At 55.3% G+C, this 19,491-nt stretch overlaps 7 protein-coding genes across 7 annotated transcripts; 3 read left to right on the forward strand and 4 right to left on the reverse strand.

The window, feature by feature from the left end:
- Positions 1–684: 684 nt before the first annotated feature.
- rpb3 (RNA polymerase II subunit 3) lies at positions 685–1,908 on the reverse strand (the record flags this gene model as incomplete). Its single annotated transcript, XM_064836086.1, has 1 exon — positions 685–1,908. The coding sequence occupies one exon, from the start codon at positions 1,906–1,908 to the stop codon at positions 685–687; it is 1,224 nt and encodes a 407-aa protein (XP_064696295.1).
- A 477-nt stretch (positions 1,909–2,385) lies between these two features.
- Positions 2,386–3,147, forward strand: NRK1 (ribosylnicotinamide kinase; the record flags this gene model as incomplete). Its single annotated transcript, XM_064836087.1, has 1 exon — positions 2,386–3,147. The coding sequence occupies one exon, from the start codon at positions 2,386–2,388 to the stop codon at positions 3,145–3,147; it is 762 nt and encodes a 253-aa protein (XP_064696296.1).
- A 276-nt stretch (positions 3,148–3,423) lies between these two features.
- On the reverse strand, positions 3,424–7,007 carry LTS14_003383 (uncharacterized protein; the record flags this gene model as incomplete). The annotated part of the gene is made up of 2 exons (XM_064836088.1): positions 3,424–3,449; positions 3,518–7,007. The coding sequence occupies 2 exons, from the start codon at positions 7,005–7,007 to the stop codon at positions 3,424–3,426; spliced, it is 3,516 nt and encodes a 1,171-aa protein (XP_064696297.1).
- A 1,766-nt stretch (positions 7,008–8,773) lies between these two features.
- TSC13 (3-oxo-5a-steroid 4- dehydrogenase) lies at positions 8,774–9,864 on the forward strand (the record flags this gene model as incomplete). Its single annotated transcript, XM_064836089.1, has 3 exons — positions 8,774–8,813; positions 8,896–9,111; positions 9,182–9,864. The coding sequence occupies 3 exons, from the start codon at positions 8,774–8,776 to the stop codon at positions 9,862–9,864; spliced, it is 939 nt and encodes a 312-aa protein (XP_064696298.1).
- Positions 9,865–10,343: 479 nt separating this feature from the next.
- On the reverse strand, positions 10,344–12,369 carry LTS14_003385 (uncharacterized protein; the record flags this gene model as incomplete). The annotated part of the gene is made up of 2 exons (XM_064836090.1): positions 10,344–10,419; positions 10,442–12,369. The coding sequence occupies 2 exons, from the start codon at positions 12,367–12,369 to the stop codon at positions 10,344–10,346; spliced, it is 2,004 nt and encodes a 667-aa protein (XP_064696299.1).
- A 1,535-nt stretch (positions 12,370–13,904) lies between these two features.
- On the forward strand, positions 13,905–14,480 carry LTS14_003386 (uncharacterized protein; the record flags this gene model as incomplete). Its single annotated transcript, XM_064836091.1, has 2 exons — positions 13,905–14,048; positions 14,139–14,480. 2 exons carry the CDS (start codon positions 13,905–13,907, stop codon positions 14,478–14,480), a joined length of 486 nt encoding a protein of 161 aa, XP_064696300.1.
- A 1,343-nt stretch (positions 14,481–15,823) lies between these two features.
- On the reverse strand, positions 15,824–17,552 carry LTS14_003387 (uncharacterized protein; the record flags this gene model as incomplete). Its single annotated transcript, XM_064836092.1, has 4 exons — positions 15,824–16,226; positions 16,282–16,449; positions 16,506–17,000; positions 17,059–17,552. 4 exons carry the CDS (start codon positions 17,550–17,552, stop codon positions 15,824–15,826), a joined length of 1,560 nt encoding a protein of 519 aa, XP_064696301.1.
- Between the last annotated feature and the right edge of the window lie 1,939 nt (positions 17,553–19,491).

A 19,491-nucleotide genomic window follows, 5' to 3' on the forward strand; every position in this document is an offset into this window, starting at 1 on the left:
GTGACCCCGCAGCAGCGAGGCTGAGACGAGACGGATCTGAAAGTCGATGCGGCTCTGCAGGTACATACGGGTCACCACTGACGGGACCCATCAAGCTTCATCCAGATGACCATTAAATAAGCCATCAATCGATCTATCACATGTCCCATCAAGGAGCCCGGTGAGTGTCCAATTCCACTGTAGAAAGTAGATCAAACCGCATCAGAGCGAAAGGCAAGTGCGGAATGGACCACAGCCAGTGTTATCAAAATCAATCAGTCACGGATGAAATGTTCGTCGACAACCGAACGGCGGCCCGCGTTGGTAGCAGAGAGAGTAACACTTCGTCTTGGTTGTGCTTATCGTGATACTTGACATAACTATAGCCTGGAGACCCGGCGAAAGCAATGCTTACCTTAGTCTTCACGCCGATCCGCTCTCGAGGCTCTCTCTGGGACTAATAAGAGCGAAAGCATGATTCGGGAGTATGTGGTGAAGGAAGAAATGGTGCGAGAATTGACTCTATTGTGAAGATGGACCTTCAGCACACGGCGAAGGGCTTCCCATCTAGATCGTGGATAACTACTAACGATGCTCATCTCTCAAACGCCTCGCTGAACCCACAAAATCCTACGCATGGGTCAAACCCTGCGGATCGATCGTCTTAAATTTTCCACCCCTCTCCTTCACGAACAGACCGAGCGCTCAATACCCAGGCCTCTGCCCATACGGCGTCGCACCCCCCATCCCAGCCCCATAAGCACTTCCGCTCCCAGCCCCATACGCAGGAGTCTGCCCTCCATACGCCGTCCCTTGGCCCCCAGCACCACCACCACCACCATACGCAGGCGTAGTCCCACCATAAGCAGTCGTCTGGCCATACCCCGGCGTCCTACCCCCACCACCATAAGCAGTCCCACTCCCATACGCCGTACCACCCCCCATATCCACCGCCATCGGCTCCGCCGGCGGCGTAAACGCTCCATCCCCTCCCGCTGCCCCACCCCCGATCTCCTTCCCCTCGACCGTCAAACCCTGCAATTGCTGTATCACCTGCCCCAACTTCAACTGCAGCGTCGAAATTCCCGCATGAAAAACCTGATCCGGATGCATGACCCCCGTCCCCTCGAGATTAATAAAGAATTGGTCTGGTTCGGCATTATAATCGAACCTCTGTCCCTCCTGCTCCGGCTCCTCCCAATCCCTATTCTTGCTCTCGGGCCACTCGGCTTTGGCATCATCACCCTCGTACCATAAAGTCGTGTGTCGGAGTTTATTATGCGGGTCGTATTCGAAGCCTATGGCAGCCGTGGGGGCCCATTTGGCGTGTTCTTTCGCTATGCCTTTTTTCACTATACACCTTAATCGTATTTCTTGCCCTTTGCGGAGTTTGCAGATTAGGGGTCCTTCGCCCGCCGGGTCCATGATGATGGGGAAGGCGCGGGGGGGTAATTCGTTCTGGTCGAGGACTAGACCGGCATCGTTTCGGGGCCGGGGGTCGTGGACTGCGGAGCCGTCGATCCTTTCCACCACGAGGTCTCGGGCGAAGACTTTGAGGTTCTGGTCTAAGGTGCGGTTCGCGACGTGCAGGCGCAGGATGGCGGAGCAGTTGTCGCAGAACTCGTCGCAGTCGCAGTCCCGGGTGTAGAGGGTTTCTTCCACGCCGCGGGTGCTGAGGGGGAGGAGGCCCATGCGGTGGGCGAGGAACTCGTCGGCGAGGACGGAGGTGTTGGTTTCGATTTCCACGAGGTCGATGGCGAGGGTGGGGATCTCGGCCAGCATGGTTCGGCGGAGGCTGTTGGCGAGGGAGAGAGTGGTGTTGGAGAGGACGAAGTCGATGGTTTTCTCGTTGTGGTCGCGGATGTTGATTCGGGGGCCCGAGGAGGAGGCGTCGTGGTAGCCGTTTGTGTAGTCATCGTAGCCCGCCATGGTGGGGTGGTGTGGAAGAGGGCGGAGGAAGAGGGCGGAGGATTGGGCGAGTGCCCTTGTATGAGAGAGGGTGGTCGCTTTAGCTGGTGAGGTGGAGGATGGTGTACTTGGCAGTGAGGGTTGAAGTGATGGTGTCGGTGATAGCTTTAAGCTTGTTCAATCAAAGGCGTGGTAATTATTTGATCATGTGATGAGTGGACTGTCGTGCCTGTTTCAAAAGTCGCGTTTCACATTCACTTTGCACCGGCAGCTCCCGCAATTGTGCATTTCACGCCACCGACATCGCGCTGTCACATGGTCAAAGCATATATACATAACAACACCCCGGATATGATTCGTGGGCATGAAGTAACAGGTCCGGAGCAGTATCTCTAGAAGCAAGACTTGTCGGCCTCCAATTTCACTTCGGTCCTTCATCATCTACCCTGGACCACTCACTCAACCTTACCCATCGTCCTCGTGACCGGGCACCGAAAAATGTCTGCTTCCCGCCCCAAGGCCCTCCTAATAAGCATCTCCGGCCCCTCCAGCAGCGGCAAAACCACCCTCTCCCGCCTCCTCCGCGACATCTTCCCCAACACCTCCATCCTGCACGAAGACGACTTTTACAAACCCGACGCCCAGATCCCCATGACCAAGACCAGCTCTGGAGCCGAGATCGCGGACTGGGATTGCCTTGATGCTTTAGACTTACCTGCTTTACAGAAGGCATTGGAGTACATCAAAGCTAACGGGATGCTGCCACCTGATCTCGTGAGTAAGGAGGATAAGAACTCCGTTGGTAAAGTCGATGTTGATGGGAAGGTGGTGGAGGACTTGCATTGGAGGGCTAGTGGATGGATGTTTCAGGACGTCCCTCCCGTTGTTATTATTGACGGTTTCTTGCTTTACTCGGAATCTATGAAAGCCATCAGGGGTCTCTTCGACGTCAAGATCTTCCTGCGGACTGACTTTGAGACGGCGAGGCGGAGACGCGGGGATAGAAGCGGGTATGTTACGCTAGAGGGGTTTTGGGAGGATCCGCCGGGGTATGTGGAGGAGGTTGTTTGGCCGAATTTTGCGCGGGAGCATGGATTTTTGTTTGAGGGGGGGGATGTGGAGGGAGAGGTTGATGAAGCAGTGGTGGCGGGTATGCAATTGGACGTTATTCCGGATGGGGCGAGGGGGGATATGACGGGTTCTTTGACGTGGGCTTATGAGGTTGTTAGTCAGGCGTTGGAGAAGTGGGTAGAGGATTGAGGGCTTTAGTGAGGTTTGCGGGTATGTGATGGCTGAGGGACTGCAGATAAGGGCATCTATGGCGAGGATGTTGGACGGAAGCACGATTGCTGCTGAGTCGCTCCCAGGAGCAAGCATGAGTGGCGAGAGTCGAAAGCACTGACAGCGGCGAAGATGACGGTGCATATACGGAGAGCCGGTACAACAGACACCAAAACTCGCTAAAGCCCAACACAACTGCGCCAACAAACGGTCTGTGTCGTCCTTCTTAGCAGCTCCCATCGCATCAGCTGCCCATTACGGCGTCCACTCGCACTTGAGCGCTACACGGAAAGTCAGCAAAACCGTCTCATCCTCACCAGACATCGGGGAATAAGGAAGATCGACTTACTCGTGGGAAAAGGAAAATACATATCCCAATCCTCCATCAAAAACAAATGGAAATGCCAATTCTCGGGCAACGTCGCCGAATCCCCCGGCACAAACTCCTTGACCACTTTCTTCACACTACTCCTCACCGTCTTCCCCCCCACCGCCACGGGAGCCGGCTGCAGACCCTCGAGCTTCGCGACGACTTTGAGCATAGTGGTCAGACCCACCCGCGTCATGGGGAGGCCGATACATTGATGTGGGCCGTGGCCGAGGTGGATGTATGAGTTTAGATCGCGGGAGGGGTCGAATTTCTCCGGGTCTTGGAACCCGTTCGGGTCGTGCGAGGCGGAGCGCAGGTTTAGCATGACCACTTGGCCGGATTTGAGGGTGTGGGTTTGGGTTCCGAGGGGGTTTGTTGTGCCGTCCGGTAGGGTTGGAGTGTCGGTGACTTCGATCGATTCTTTTCCGCTGGCGCTCAGGTCTACGTACCGGAATACCCCGGATTCGCCGTTCAAGCGCGAGGCTTCCATGAAATAGTGCATCAGGGTGTCGAACGACTCATCCGTGTCTTCGCGCGCCAGCTTCTGGACAGCAGGCCAGTGTTCCCTCCCGTCACCGGACAGGAACCAGTCCATTACTTGGGAGAAGACTTGGCCTTGATTCACCACCATACCGCCTACGGTCCCCATGATATTCCCCCAGACCAAGTCATCAACATCGTCATTCTTCTCCACCAGCTTCTGAATCATATGTAAACCATACTCCCTTAACTCAGGAGCAATGGGGTCGATTTTCTCCCCGAGCCAGACGGCGAGGTCTTTGCCTTCTTTCACGTATATCACGATGGCTTTGACTATCTCCCCGACCTGTTGCGCGGCGTCGCGGGCTTGTTGCCGGAGTTTGAAGGATTTGGTCGGGTCGAGGTCGAAGAAGATGCAGATGAAGACGGCGCCGAAGACGAGGTACATTTGCTGTTCAGTCAGGATGCCGTGCGGGAAGGCAGCGGTCTTGAGTGGGATGCCGAAGAGTTCGGCGGCGAAGTGCACGTGGGTCATGTTGCCTACGTCGCGGATGAGATCCACATATCTCTTCCCCGTCCCCAGTTCGTAGGATTTCTGCTGAAGTAGCTGCGTCGTGATTTTCTCGTAGAAAGTCTTGGTTGCTTGTAGCCATTTCTCCTGGCCTTTTGGGATGGCGCGGGAGGAGCCCCCGAGGTACATGGCGTCCTCCATGAACAACCTGCTCTTTTCGTTCGCGGGGCCGTCGCCGGAAAGCATGAAGTTCTTTGCCGCGGGGCCCATGAGGAATTCGATGGCCTTGCCCCAGGTGACTTTGAAGTTGGCGCTGTCTTGCATTATCTTCACGCAGGCGTCGTGGGACCAGATGATGGTGGGTTGGGGTATGGGTTTCGGGGAGGTAACGAGGTCGGTGTACTTGTCTGCCTTTCCAAGGTGTTCGAGCACGTCGGCCATGCCGTGTTCGCCGTGGGGGACGGTGAGGGGGTAGTGGGCGTAGATGCTTTGGGGGTCGAAGTTGTTCGGTAAGCCGCGGAGGAAGAGCTTGTAGAAGACGCAGCCGTTGTCTATTGTTAGGTCCGAGGAGGCTTCGGCGAAGCCCCAGTTGGTGAGGGAGGCGGGGGTATAATTTGTCGTGTAGAACCTGTCGCCGCGGACTAGGGCGACGGCGTCGGAGAGCACGCCACGGGAGACTGTGAAGCCTGGGCAGAGACCGGAGCCGGGGAGTTTGGGGCGTTTGGCATCTTCTACTACTAGGCCGGGATAGAGTTCTACGTTGTCGGGGGTATCGTAGAGGTGTTTGAGCTTGGCAGCGACATCTTCGTCTTTGGTAATGTCTGAGAACTTTTGGTGGCGCTTGAGACCGAAGTGCTCGCGCATCTCGTTCAGGGTTGCCACTTTCCAGGTTCGAGCTTGCTGAATACCCAGGATCTCAATGGCTTTCATGACTGTAGGCACTTGCTGAGGACCATACGCATTCGCACAATCATCAATACCCGCAATCAGAATGTTGGCGATGTCGTTATCCTGAAAATTACCCTCATATGGGCCGTCCTTAATTCGCTCAAGCTTCTCATGCGCCAAAGCCGGGAACTGACGATCAGGTGGATCCTGCGCCGTGAACTCCTTCTCCTTCGCAGCCAGCACCATTAGAAACTTTTGCAAGTTCTCCGGCTCTGCGGCTTCGGCGGCCGTCATGTCTGGCGAAATCTCCTTGAACAGCTGCTGGCTCCAGTCGTCGTCCCGCTTAGACACCGCAGAGTGCCAGCGGTAGACTAGGTTGAACTCGGCGCTGACTTGGTTGCCAGTGCCTTGTGGCGGACCATTGCGGATGTTGATCCGTGGGTCGAGCTGCCAATTATCGTCCGTGCGGTTGAGGTTCAAGATCGTGCGGACGTAGTCGATGAGGATGATATTGACATAGAGACCACAGACAATAAGACGACCGGTCTGGAACAGATCATCGTCTCGCTTGTTGATCTTCTCACCATACCGATCCACATTGACTTGTCGAGGATTCTCAGAGAATCGTCCACCCTCGTTGATAGCGGCCAGTTGTTCGACGACATAGTTATGGTATCGATTGAACATGATCAGCAACGCACCAACTCCAGGCGGGAAAGTAAGAAGTCGCGGTTCAGAAAAGCAATCAGGCTTGATCTTGCCATCCTCGAAAGTCCGCATGCGCTTTTGCTCCTCCCACGTGCTGCCATAGAGCGGCGCCAGATCAAGGTAAGAGGAGGTAGCAGACAGATTAAAGTTGCTGTGATCCGTCTTGAAGATATCGTGGATGATGATCGAGGCGAGGTAGAACAGCATACTGGAGATCTTGTTCGGGTGTGTGGTACCCTCTGGGTTCTTCCGAGCCATCAAGCTGTCGAATAGGATCCCAGGGTCGGGCATACAGCCCGGCATCTTCGTCCTCGGCGCAACGGTCCTCGCATATGGCATACCCGCAGCACCAATCTGAGGATTCTGGTAGTTGTTCTTGCTGCCGTCTGGTTGGCGGTACTGATAGTCGTCCGACAACAGAGTTTGGGGAGGATGTTGCAGATCGTTCCACAACTGTGTCAAAAAGCCGTCTGTCAACTTCTTCTGCACCGGGTCGGCAGGAAGCTTAGCTGCAGCTTGCACGAGAGCCTCCATGAGATATTTCCGGTCGTCGAGCTCGCCGCCAGTGCTGGTGGTATGCGCGACTTCGGCCAGTTGGACTAGTCGTTCTGGTCCCAAGGTGGCGACATCGCCGAGTACGTCGGCCAGGATATCTGCAGCGCTATCTTTAGTGGCCTGAGGTAGTGGTGAGCCGTCCCCGGTATCTGGCAGAGGATCGTGGATCGCTTTGAGCAAGCCCTGAAGCTGTGTGATGGAGCCTAAGAACTTCTTCTTGATCTTGTCGAAGTCGCTCGCTGGTTTTGGGTCCGGGGTGGCTGATGCATGAGTTTCTCCGTCGGTTGTGCCATTGGCGCTGTGCCTGTGAGGCAGTAAGGTATCCATACTTAGTCTATGCTAGGAGTGTTAGCCAGTAGTATGAACAAGATCAACACTACCACTGTATACGCATAATGCCAGAAATGTATCCTTATGCGGCTCAAACGTATCGTTATACGCTGGTAGATGCTTGTGGTACTGATGCTGTAGTCATCCCGACCGGATGGTCCTTGTGGTCTTGCGTGGCTTTCACGACTCTTCTTTGTCCTTCGGGACTCGCCTACGCTGCCATTGTCGTCGGGGTCGCCACATGTGGTCATAGGATCGTACGGATGGAATGTAGATTCGGACGAGCTGTGCTTTGGAGTTTGCACAGGAAGCGAAAGATTGGATAGTGATGTTTTCCATGATGGACGGCTTTTCCTTGATCCTGGTGGTTGATGTCTGGTCCGGATCTTCTGTAGCCCATATTGATGATCTATCTGGAGGTCTTGTATGGTATGCGTTCCTCTCGCCACGTGGAGAGATGCAATTGCCGTCCGCACGGTCCGACTCGGACGGGCGTTGGCAGAAGGCACAGTCCAGGAAAGGAAGGCACGCTCTTGTGCAGGTTCATCTCGTAGCAGGAGGATAAACAAACTCACATTGTGTCTCTATCCTTCCACTGCTAAATCCAAGCATATACCCAAAGCTAACAAGTATGTCCAGATAGCAGTAAACAATACAACAGCAATGCTCGTAGCAGCAATCAAAGAATAATCAAGTCAAAGGACGGACGGACGAGAAGCCAAGCATAGATATACACACTCTCTCGCGCTCTCTCTCTTTGCGCAGCCTGACTGACCTACTGGCGACAAGAAACCATGTCGAACCAATCGTAGGCGAACGAGGCACAGTCGGCACACGCATGAAGGCGAGGAACAAGACCTGATGCAGGATAGTTCGCGAACGCCATGGGCTAGTTCTAACAGCTGCGGCTGACAGCACTCTAGTGTCCCGGCCGAGCAACACAGCTTTTAGGTCGCCCGTGCGTGCCGTGCCTTGCCTTTTGCCTTTGCGAGCTGTAAGACAAATGATTAGACTGCGGTTTCATGGCGTGGTGATGCAGCATTTATGCATGGTATGTTATGCACAGCTTGAGGGCACGCAGGGGACGGCACTGGAAGGGCATTGGTTGGGTGCGATGGGGAGGCGTGGGATGATGGTGGCGTTGCTGAGTAGAGATTCGCTAGTGGGATGCAGATGCAGGTGTGTATGGCCAGACCGCTTGGGAGAAGGATGATGTGGACGTGAGGCAGCCTCGTTAATAAGAAGTGAGCTCGCGTAGACAGAGAAGACAGCAGCATGAGTCCTTCTGTGGTGAGTATACGTTCCCATTATTATTATTATTATGCAGACCACTCCGCCCCCAATAGTTCGACGGTGCCTGTCGATACAGTAGTCGTTCGTTCATCGTGTTGATGACCCCACCCCTGCAGTAGCTTCGGATGACGAATTGGGATGCCGAGGCGATAATTTGAAATAAGAATGTGTCCGAGCTGTCAAATAACTAACATATCGATATCGATATCGACCTCGAGGCCGCATAATAACAGACGGCACATGAACGCTTCAGCCACGCTGCAGCACGTCATCTCACATCTCGGATCTCGAGGACCAAACGACAGAAACTAGCATTGGCTGTACCACAATCTCAGCCCCCAAGGCCAGCTCTTCACATGCAAATCTGAGACGACGACGACTTGGCCCCATCATTGGTTGTGAACGACATACCCTCGACCCGTCCTTGAGGCCGCCCACTGCCACTCCACCGGACATACCACCGCCGCATCATGGCCTCCAAACCAATAGCACTCACTGTAGAGCCCAGAGGTAAGCTCCTTGCACACCACCACCACAATAACCAACCTACACCCCAGCAACATCTGACCGGTCAACCCCCCAAAAAATTCAGGCAAACGCATCCCCAAGCTCCCGAAGGAGACGAGCATTTACCTCCAAGGCAGCGCCAGCGACCTCTACGACCGCATAGCGAGAGATGCCAACTTTTCCGTCCATCGGCTACGGATCACGAACAAGAACGATGGCAAGCCGATTGCCAATGATAAGAAGACGAGTGTTAGTAGTGTAGGGTTGGAGAACGGGAGTGTGATACAGGTGAAAGATCTTGGTAAGCTCTATACCATGTTACTCCCCTCCCCCCCCGTCCTGTCCGCGACAACAGCTAAGACGAACCCCAGGCCCCCAAATCGCCTGGCGCACAGTCTTCATAATCGAATACCTCGGCCCCCTCCTGATCCACCCCGTCCTCCTCCTCCTCAGACCCTACATCTACCGCAATCCAAATCTCCTCACAGCATACCCACCACCTTCAACCCTCCAACTCCTGACCTGCTGGACCATAACCCTCCACTTCCTCAAACGCGAGCTGGAAACCCTCTTCGTCCACCGCTTCAGCAACGCCACCATGCCCGTCCAAAACATCTTCAAAAATAGCTTCCACTATTGGATCCTCGCCGGCGTCCTCATAGCCGCGGTCGTCTACTCCCCCATCTCCGCCACAGCCGCCACAAACACAAACCCCCTCCTCACCTACATCGGTCTGGCCCTCTACGTCCTCGGCGAACTAGGAAATCTAAACACACACCTCGTTCTCCGCTCCCTTCGCTCGCCAGGTGGTGCGGAACGTGGGGTTCCTAAGGGTTTAGGCTTCGATTGGGTGACTTGTCCTAATTACCTTTTCGAGACGCTTGCGTGGGCGGGGATTCTGGTCATTAGTCGGTCCTGGAGTACGGGGATTTTTGTTGCAGTGGCCACGGCGCAGATGGCTGTGTGGGCGAGGAAGAAGGAGAGCCGGTATAGGAAGGAACTGGGAGGGACGTATGAGAGGAAGAGGTTTTCGATGATTCCGGGGGTTTGGTGATGGAGGGTGTTATAGTGGGGTGTGGAGCCGTGCGGCTTGGTCAGGTCCGTGAGAGGACTTCTGCGGGTAGTACTGAGATCATATCAATCATGAACATAGTTTCAGCATCACATGTATGGCCGTCACACGATGAAGCCCCACCCAGCGTTTCCACGGTAAGAAAGCTAGTCGCGATCCCATCAGGCAGCGGGAGATCTTCCCACAATTTCTGGACCTGGACACTGCGCAAGTCGTCCGAGGACACAGCCATAGTACAACTTATGTAGGTACCAATACATATATCTACGACGTACAAGTACAAACGACCGGACCCCTCCAGCCCGTGCCTACGCCTCCTATACTCTTCCTATCCTCCCCACGCTCCATACAACTTTATCTGACTGGCAACCCTGCGTATTACAGGCCCAAGCTCTCCCCAAGGAAAAGAAAAGCCAAAAACGCCCTGAACACCAACGCTTCAAACTCCCTTTCCCTTCGCTCTACATACTCAAAACCATCGGCCATAAAGCGGCCCCATTCAGAACCTTCGGCTCCTCGAATCTACTGCCGACTCGACTAAACCAACTTATCAACCCACCTCCCCCACCTCCCCCTACTGCCCCCAAACCCCTCCTCCTCCTCCTCCCACCCCCTCCTCTCCACCCGACCCCTCGCATTCCACGCCCGCACAAACTTCCAAATCTCCGTGTCGGCCAGATTCCACGCCTCGACCATATCTCGCGTCCGCACCAAGTCCTTCTCCCCTCCAGTATTTTTCTTGCCTCCCTTAGCCCCTCCCACTCCGCCACGTCCAGCGCGCTGCATAAACATCAAACTCTTCTCAAACAATGCTTTTTCCTTCACCAAATCGGCGTCGGAGGGCGGGGGACTATCCCCGAATTCATCTTTCGGTGGTGGGGGTCGGCGTTCGGGTCCCGGGACAGGCGTAACGCTCTTCCCATCATCGAGCGGATGCCGGGGAATCTCAAATCCAAACCACCAATCCAGTTCCTCCAAATCCTTCTCACTCTCGCTCCTCGGTGGTCTCTCCGCCGTGAACCAGAGACTCCGCGCCCGGCCAAATTCAGACGCCACGGCGTCTTTCAGCGCGGGGAGCCGGAAGAAGGAACTTTGGCCGTTGCCGATGAGTTCTTTTGTCGCCGCGAGGGTCCAGAGGTCGCGGTCTGTTTCTCGCCGGATGAATTTCACGTTTAAATCGTCGCGGGAGTGGAGCAGGGAGAGCAGGGTATAAGGGTGGGGTACTGTGCCGATGGTGAAGAGGGTGGTTGTATTTCTGAAGACGGTCTGGACCGTTATTGGTAGGTGGGAGGAGGAGACGCAGGGTTTGCATTTCGGGCGGTTAGGGGGGCAGGAGGCCGGGATGGGGGAGTCGGCGCATTGGCTTAGGTTTCGCGCGAGCTCAACGGCTGGGAGGAGGAGGGTGGTGGTGTGTTCGGGGGCGGGTTTTAGTACTGAGATTCCGGAGGAGAAGGTGTTTTGCCAGGTCGAGTGGAGGTGGGCGTTTATGAGGCGGGGGAGGAGGGTTAAGGCGTCCGGGATTGTGGTGGTTTGCTCGAGTTTGGTTTTCAGGAGAGGGTATTTTTCTTTCAGGGTCGAGGTGCTGTAGAAGGCTATTGCGGCGTGTTTGTCTTCGATCAGGAAGGTGTCGAGGGAGGCGGTTTCGATGAGGGATCTTGTGGTGTTGATTTGGGGGTTGGAGATGGCTTCTTTTAGCGTCTTTTCAATGGAGATTTTGTTGCCGACGAATAGTCCTGTGCCAAGCCCTTCGTAGCGAGTGAGGAGGGGATATTCGCCTCGCCGTAGGAAGCTGAGCATAGTATCGTCGTATGCAGCCATAGGCACTGCCAGCCAGTTCGCCAAGATCCCCGTCCCCATATTCCCCCAAGCCAGCCACCGCATCATCTCTGTCTCCATTTCCTCCTCCAATTCCAGTCCTTGTACAGCTCTGTACAGCGGGTTATTCATCGCCTCCGCCTTCCCCAGCACCACGGGCTTGAACCCTTGAGCCCACCACGCCCGTCTCCAAACCTGCAATAACTCCTGCTCCGCCTCCTTACTCTTCTCGTCTTTCCTCCTCCCCACCGAGTCAAAATAAGTGTACACCCGCGGCCTTTCAGCCAAAGGCGGCAGCACAGCCCGTTCCTCATCCAGAGTTGTCGAGCTGGAAAAGGGATTCCTCCATTTAAAATCCGCATACCATCTCGCCTCCCCGCTGGAACTATTGGTCTGTTCCGGGGGTGGTGTGTGGGCTTGGTCGCCAAAGGGGTTCAGCCATTGCGGGGGTGCCATGTACGGGACTTTGGGGATGGAGGGGAGTTTGTCGACGACTTGGTGGGCACCAGCGCGGAGTTCGGGCCCGAAGGGGACATGGTTCACGTAGGTGGTGGGGTCGTCGGCGGGGGAGGTGCCGAAGAATAGGAGGCAGATGAGGAGGAAAGTGGTGAGGGAGGCGACGATCTGGAGGCGGCGGGGGAGGTAGGTGCAGGGGTTCCAGTGGTGGGCCATTGTTCGGGGGGGGGGAGGGTAGTAGTAGTGGAGAGCTGGCCGGCAGCTTTCACGTGTTCCAGTCCAGGGTGGTATGGTGGTTGGTGGAGTCGATGCGTCGTCGTTGTCGTTCAATCATCTGGTCACGCCGCTCTTGCCGCGATGATGATATCCTGTACAGTGGACGTAGAGTAATAGTACCATACAGACGACATTCTACCACAGACGCGTACATTAATCCCCCGTACATGTGATCCCTGCCTCACATCCCGCTGTGACGCCTGCAGAACCGTTGTGAGCCAGCGCTTCCAGTTCGTCACTCAAGAATCTCCGCAACGCCCGCACAGCTCTCGGTACTGCACGAAAGACGGCACACCATGAACATGAACATCATCCTTTGCGACAAAACAAGCAGACCAGAGATCGAAGGCTGCAGATGGCAGTAGTCTCCCGACCTCCGCGAAGCATCTGACAGCGCACCCATATCCAAAACGTCCAACCGTGCCACCCGAACGAGCATCCTCTTGCCCCCAATAGGAGCTAGCTATCTTGTGCCATACAGTACATCGACAATACCTGGTACCGAACCCTAGCCTGTGCATGAAGACAGGCTATCGCAGACTCCGCCTGTCAACTGCCACCTGCCAACTGCCAACCTCCTCGGCAACCCGGCAACGAATATCGCTACCACGAGGCCGGCACCTTAGATCAATCAATCCACCTTAGCTCATGCACTGAAGCGAGACCAAACGCCATCACGCACTGCCCTCCACTGTGACGAGGCTGGAACACCGCAAGTCGTCCATCCGGGCAAACCACGGCTCTGGCTTAATCTTGAAGCAGGCAAGCGAGGTCCCGACATATGTACGCTCGCAACCGAACCTGACGGCCCGATATATGTACGCTTGCAACCGAATCTAAGCAGGCGCGGGCGAATAATCCAACCACGATAGCGGCGCCCGAACCACTGTCTGTCTGTCTGTCTACTGGGACCGTTGTACGCTACCTACCAAACACGACCGTCCCCCGTGCGAGCCACAGCCATGTCCTGCAGTGCAATGCGCACGATAAACTGACCTGACCTGACCTGACCTGACCTGACCCGATCCAACCACACCCGACCCGACAGGACAGGACACCATCGTAACCCGTACCGACCTTGGCACCCCCAGCGAAAGACACGCTCGGCTCCCGGATGCCAGATGACAGATGACAGATAATACTCAAATGATAGACGATACTCATATGACATGACAAAACCCCCCATGGCCACGTCCCCGGAACGACCAGCCAAGCGAAACCGTCATGCCTATGAAAATTCCACCATCTCCACTTCATCATCGTCATCAGTAAGAGTAAATCCTGCTCCTTATCACACTCCCTATAACTGCCCCGGACAAGCTTCATCTTCCCTGCTATCCTTGCCTCGCGCCACGAACAATCCAATCATCATGTCACGGACTATGCCTCTAGCAGGGGGGTCCTCGAACCTGATTTCTGGTTCCAGCTCGAGGATGGGTGGCAGGGGCCCTACGACTGCGGCTTCTGCTCCAACGATGGCGACGGCGGCGAATACTACTAGGGCAAAGAACAAAAGCCGCAGTCCCGAATCCTACCATTCCCTCGCCCGACGCAACGAGGCGGCGGAGATCCTGCAGAGTTACGAGATGCTTTCCTGGTGGTCGTTTGCTCGATGCGAAGTGAGTTCCCCAATCAATCACCACCTAACTTGTCTAGGTACCTATCTTGCTTCTTGCCTTCTCCCCTACTAATCCATGATGGTTTCTCAGTCCCTCACCCAAACCCGCCTGCACTTCCAAAACATCATTGCCGGCTTCACGGACGAAGACGAGGCTTCTTTCGTCCATTGGCGGGTCGATCACTCGCCTCATCCTGCCAAACAGGCGGCGCTGGTTGCGTCACGAAAGGGGAAGGAGAGGATGAGTGCTGGGGTTGCGGGGGATGGAGCTGGATCTGAAGCTTCTGGACGACCTTCTGATTTCGATGCTGCTCCGGCTGGACGGCTGGTAGGGGGCGGTAGCCCGAGGAGTCGGGAGGCTGGGGTTGCGAATGGGGCTGCTAATGGGAGTCCGGCTGGCTCTGGTGGGAAGAAGAAGAGGAGGGCGGGATGAAAGCTAGCGGGAATCCTTCTCGAAAGACTCACTTCAGCGACAGATCTGATCGCAGGTCATGGTCACGTAAGTAATGAACGGTGCCAATCGATGGATCCGCATATATCGTGTACAGCTTGACACAATCCGGGATCGAGGATTCGTGGACAGTACGCTACTCGCCAACCAATACTATTTCCAATCCCTGTGTGACCGAACACCGCGCGGCCGTTCCCAGTCCGTCTCTGTGAATCCGTCACTTCCGGAGCGCCGACTCTGCTCTCATCGACAGATCAAGACTGGGAATTATTTTCCACGATCATGTGTGAATACGCCGGATTTCCCACAGACCGAGTACCACCCAGGTCTTACTGTCTGCACAGTTTCCTTTACATCCTTCCACTATCTCACTTTGGCCCGGTGCTCGTTGCGAAGCAGATGGAGGAGGAGGAGGAGGAGGCAAGCAACGAGCACACCTCAGAATCCCCACCACACCCGCACCATGCTTCCCTTTCCCTCCCACCGCCTTCCCCATCGCAATTTTCACCCCATACATTTCGCCCCCACACCCCTCACACGTTCTCCCCTCCCACCTCCTTCTTTTCCCACTCCCCCCCTCCCCGCCTTGCCCACCCCTGCCCCCCTTCCCACCTTGCGCACCACCAAACCCACCACCCCCACTCCCCCTTCCGAAAAGGAAAAATCCTCGTCGTCCCCGCCACAAACCCCACATGCGCCAGCGCACCTCTCCTCACCACCGCCACCGGCCTAAACTCGTCTCGAAGCCGTTTACACGCCGTTATGAAACCGCTGGCTTCAAACCAGAGGCGCAGATCCAGGTGCCTGGGGGTTGTGGTGGTGAGGGAGAGGTGGGGATGGGAGGAGGGCGTAGATTTGTTCGCGGAGTTCGGGGGGGATGCGGAAGAGGGGGGAGTTGTGTTGGTGGTGGTAGTTGGGGGAAGAGCATATGGAGGTGATGTTTAGGGTGTTTAGGAGGGAGGTTGTTAGGGTGGTGAGGGAGGGCATTTTTTGGTTTTGGTATTTCTGTGGTGGCTATTGGTAGGTGGGAGCTTTGTGCTTTCGAACGTGGGTTCAACATGAGGCCAAGCACGTGTTGATGGGTTCTGGAAAGTCGATTGGCGGTTTATTTAAAGCAGGTATAGAAGAGAAGCCTCGTCCGTATGTAAAGTAGAAGGCGCTCGTTCGAAACTGTGGAATGTAGCATGGAGTGGTACAGAATTGCAGCAGCGACACGTCGCAGTCGCTCGCGGCGACAATGACTATGGTGAGATCAGACCGAGGCGAAGAGGATATGTCGTTCAACGTAACAACATTATATACGATGACTAGTCCAATGATACTACTTAGAGTGTATATCTAAAGCCAGCCAAACCCTCGATAACCTTACCACCAGAAGCAGCGCGCTTGTTCGCGCGGTGGAACTTGAGCATCAACAAGCAAGTAATGACGACGATCAAGCTGTTAGCCAAGATGGTCGTGTACATGCCTGGCTTATAGCCCGGCTTGTCCTGCTCGCGGAACACCGTGCTGCCGACGATACCGCCGATGCCACCTGCGCCGACCAGGGTGGCAGAGGCGAGGGCGCGCTTCCACTGTCCGCGGATGTTGTTGGCTTGGAAGGTGAGGATGCAGGGCACGTTGGCGTTGGCGGAGGTGGTGGCGAGGAAGACGCCGAAGTAGCGGACGCCGACGTTCTCGGTGAAGCCGAGGAGGGCAAGGCCGATGATACCCATGAAAGCGTTGACACTGGAGAGGGTGTTAGAAGCGTGTTCATGGATGTCTTGGAGACGTGTACACTTACATGATGAGAGGTCCGCGGATATGGTTCTTGTCACCGTACCAAGCACAGCCGTACATCCAGATTGCGGCGCAGACGTAGGGTGGAGCGATGAGGCATTGTGCGTCGCGGACACTGAAGCCCATGCCGACCTGGAGAATGATAGGGAGGAAGTAGGCGATGGCGTAGGTGCTGTGATAGTGTTAGTCATGGCTCGTACGAGAGCTGCGAGTAGAAAGTCAACTTACGAAGTAGTGGTCAAGCCGAACAACCAAGCAAAGCCCCAGATCTTGGAGTCGCAGGCCTGCTTGAGATAGTTGCCGAGTCTGAATGGCTCGGGGATGGCATCATGACGATCCTTCTCGATCCTGGCAACGATGAAGTCCGCCTCCTTCTGGCTCAAGAACGAGAGTGCGAAGGACTTGCTCTTCTTGGCAGCCTGCTCGGGGAAATCGCAGATGGTAACGGCACCGATGAGGCCGACTACCACGGTGAGGAGACCCTGAAGTATGAAGATCCATCGCCATCCGGCGATACCTGGCTTGATGCCTGACGGAGCGTGAGGGGCCTTTGCAGTGGGACCGTAGTGTTGACCGTAGTCTTTACCGAGGTGGCCGTGGCCTGCAAGCTGGGAGAAGCCGTAGGCGAGGATACCGGAGAAGGCGGAACTCATGCTGCCGATGAGGTAAAACACGGCATTGCGCTTCTGGAGATCGTAGCGTGGGTACCAGCAAGAGAGGAGGCTACAACAAAGGTTAGCAAGGACATGTGGTAGGCGTGCGTTCAGCTTGTTGCACTTACTAGGCACAACCAGGGAAGAAACCCGCTTCGAAGATTCCAAGAACAATTCGAAGAGGTAGCATCTGTGTCCACACCTTCACGAAGCCGAAGCAGATCATGGTTGCACCCCAGAGGATAGTGATCGTGGGCAGAAAAATCCTTGGGCCGACCTTGCGGAGGATGACAGTGGCGGGTGGTTGGAGCAGGACGTATGAGATGAAGAAGATACAGGTGATGATCGAGTAGCGAGCACCGACGGTGAGCTTGAGGTCGACAGACATACCAGCCACGGCAGCGATGCCAAGGTTGGTGCGGTCCATGAGCGAGACCATATACATGAAGCCGAGAGTGAGGACCAGACGGTAGTCGATTCGTCGGATCACTTTCTTCTGTTCTTCTGGTGTGAGGGCGTCGATACGAGCATCGTTCTCGATGGAAGAGGAAACGGATTGGTCGGAGACGGTTCGCTCGAGGTAGGCGACACCACCCTTCTCTTGGTCCATGTTGGTGGCCATTGTGGGTGAAAGCTCCCTGGACGTGAGTAGGAAGGCAGGAGAAGATCTCAAGGAGATGAAAGTGATCTGGAAACAGCGAGACTTCCTTGACGCGGGCGTCGAGCCCTCCTTGTATACCAGCTCTATCTGCATTTCATGGCTTGCGGATGGCTGCGGCCTCTGCTTCGGATGTGGGCGAGGCCAAGCTGGACCACCAAGGATACCAAGCACATCCGTACACCATGAACCTTGCTAAACTTCTAGCCACGTCGAACACTCCGCACGCCACCTCTCGGAATGGTACGCTTTGGGGTAGTGCCTCGATGGGATAAGCTAGATCAGCCGTGGTGAGACGGCCACTGTTGCGGGATGCTTTATTTCTCCACGAAAGCACAGGCTTTTCCCCAGACTCAATGCTTGTCCCGAGGTTTCGGCGGCGCTGTTATCGGTGGGTGATTCGCTGGAGACAATGGATTTGGGTCTAGACTTTCTGTTCCAACGTGCATGCCACGCGAGCAGCTGCACGCGATGACCAGTAGAGTTGGATAGTGTACCGATTCAGGTCTCGAATCCTGGCAGGTCTGCACGATGACTGCAGTTCAACATCGCCAAACAGCATGTTGCTGCTGACTCGTGGCATAATGCAGGTGGTGTCGCAGTACGTCGACAGGCATCTCGAGCGATACCGAGTCCGCAAGCCTGTTCGTGGGCGGGTCGACATAGGCGATGGTGCTGAGCCATTACCGTAACTCCGCACATCTACACTTCTGGTGACATGCTGGTGGATCTCGAACTGTAATTATAAGCATGAAGGTTAGGCAACGAGCGTGAGTAGCCTAGTGCCAGGACTATCCTGAGTCCATAGTTTCAGAGTATATGTCTTAGTCTGCAGAAGCCTGACGCCCAGAGCAGGCTCAAGTACGCCTCCGTACGGGACCAAGGGCTTGGCTTGGAAAGATGCCTCGGACATTATCGCTTCGTTGTCCATGCTGGTGAGACTGATGACCGCAGGAGTTGCGCTACAACGCTGCTGTATCGGTACGTACACGATGGTGCGGCACTCTGCGATGCACCCGGCAGAGCTTTTGTTGTGGTCCGCGATAGCGAGTATGTATCTAGAATCGCGGCAGATATTCATCCTGGCCATGTTTCTCGCTGGTGGCTTAGGAAATAACAGCTCTCGAGTTGGGGTGCCAGCTTATCCCCATCTCAGCGGGAGAGCCCACATGACCGCAGTATGCCCGACTCGACAGAGCCATTCGAACTCGCGTTCGCTCCCGCCGCCTGCCCACTCGTATCATGCCCTTGTCGTTTCTTGCAACTAAGCGCTGTCGCAGTGGTATTGGAAGCTTTAGTCGCCATGCTCGTGCCAATTGGACAAGTGAACCCCTAGGACTATGTCGATGAGCTGTACACATGTACATCAGCCTGCAGAGCTCGTGGTATTGATGGGATATCAAGAGCGCAAGGTGTATGATACCGAAGGAATGAGTTTTCCATTCTAATGTATCGGGACACCAGAGTACCGACTTTTGGTTGTGGAAACAGAACGTCGCACCGCCGTACAAGTGGTGTCCAAGCGCCTTGAAGTGCTATAAGGAGCTTAGAACGCGAAGGGCAGGTCATTACAGCAGTGTATGCTGGAATCGATTTGGAGCATTCACAGAGGTGACGACTCAATGTCAGACCGGGCTTTCAAAGAGTATACATGCTGTCGGCGATAGACGGTGTTCACTAATCCGGAGTCTCGAGAGCCGTGAGATCGTCGACGATGTAGAGCACGGGTGGGTCGACAGACGGCACAGCGATGAATTCGGGCTTTCAGTGGACTGGGAGCGGCGAACTTCTGCACTGCTACTCTGGGCAATCCCTACAGCATATACACAGCCAGTATAGAAGAGCAGGTCCAAGGCATCTGACCGGGAGAATCCTCAAGCATTCGAATTGCCACAGGACCTCG

Source organism: Recurvomyces mirabilis (genome assembly GCF_035927965.1).
Source record: "Recurvomyces mirabilis strain CCFEE 5264 chromosome Unknown scaffold_7, whole genome shotgun sequence".
NCBI lineage: Eukaryota > Fungi > Ascomycota > Dothideomycetes > Mycosphaerellales > Teratosphaeriaceae > Recurvomyces > Recurvomyces mirabilis.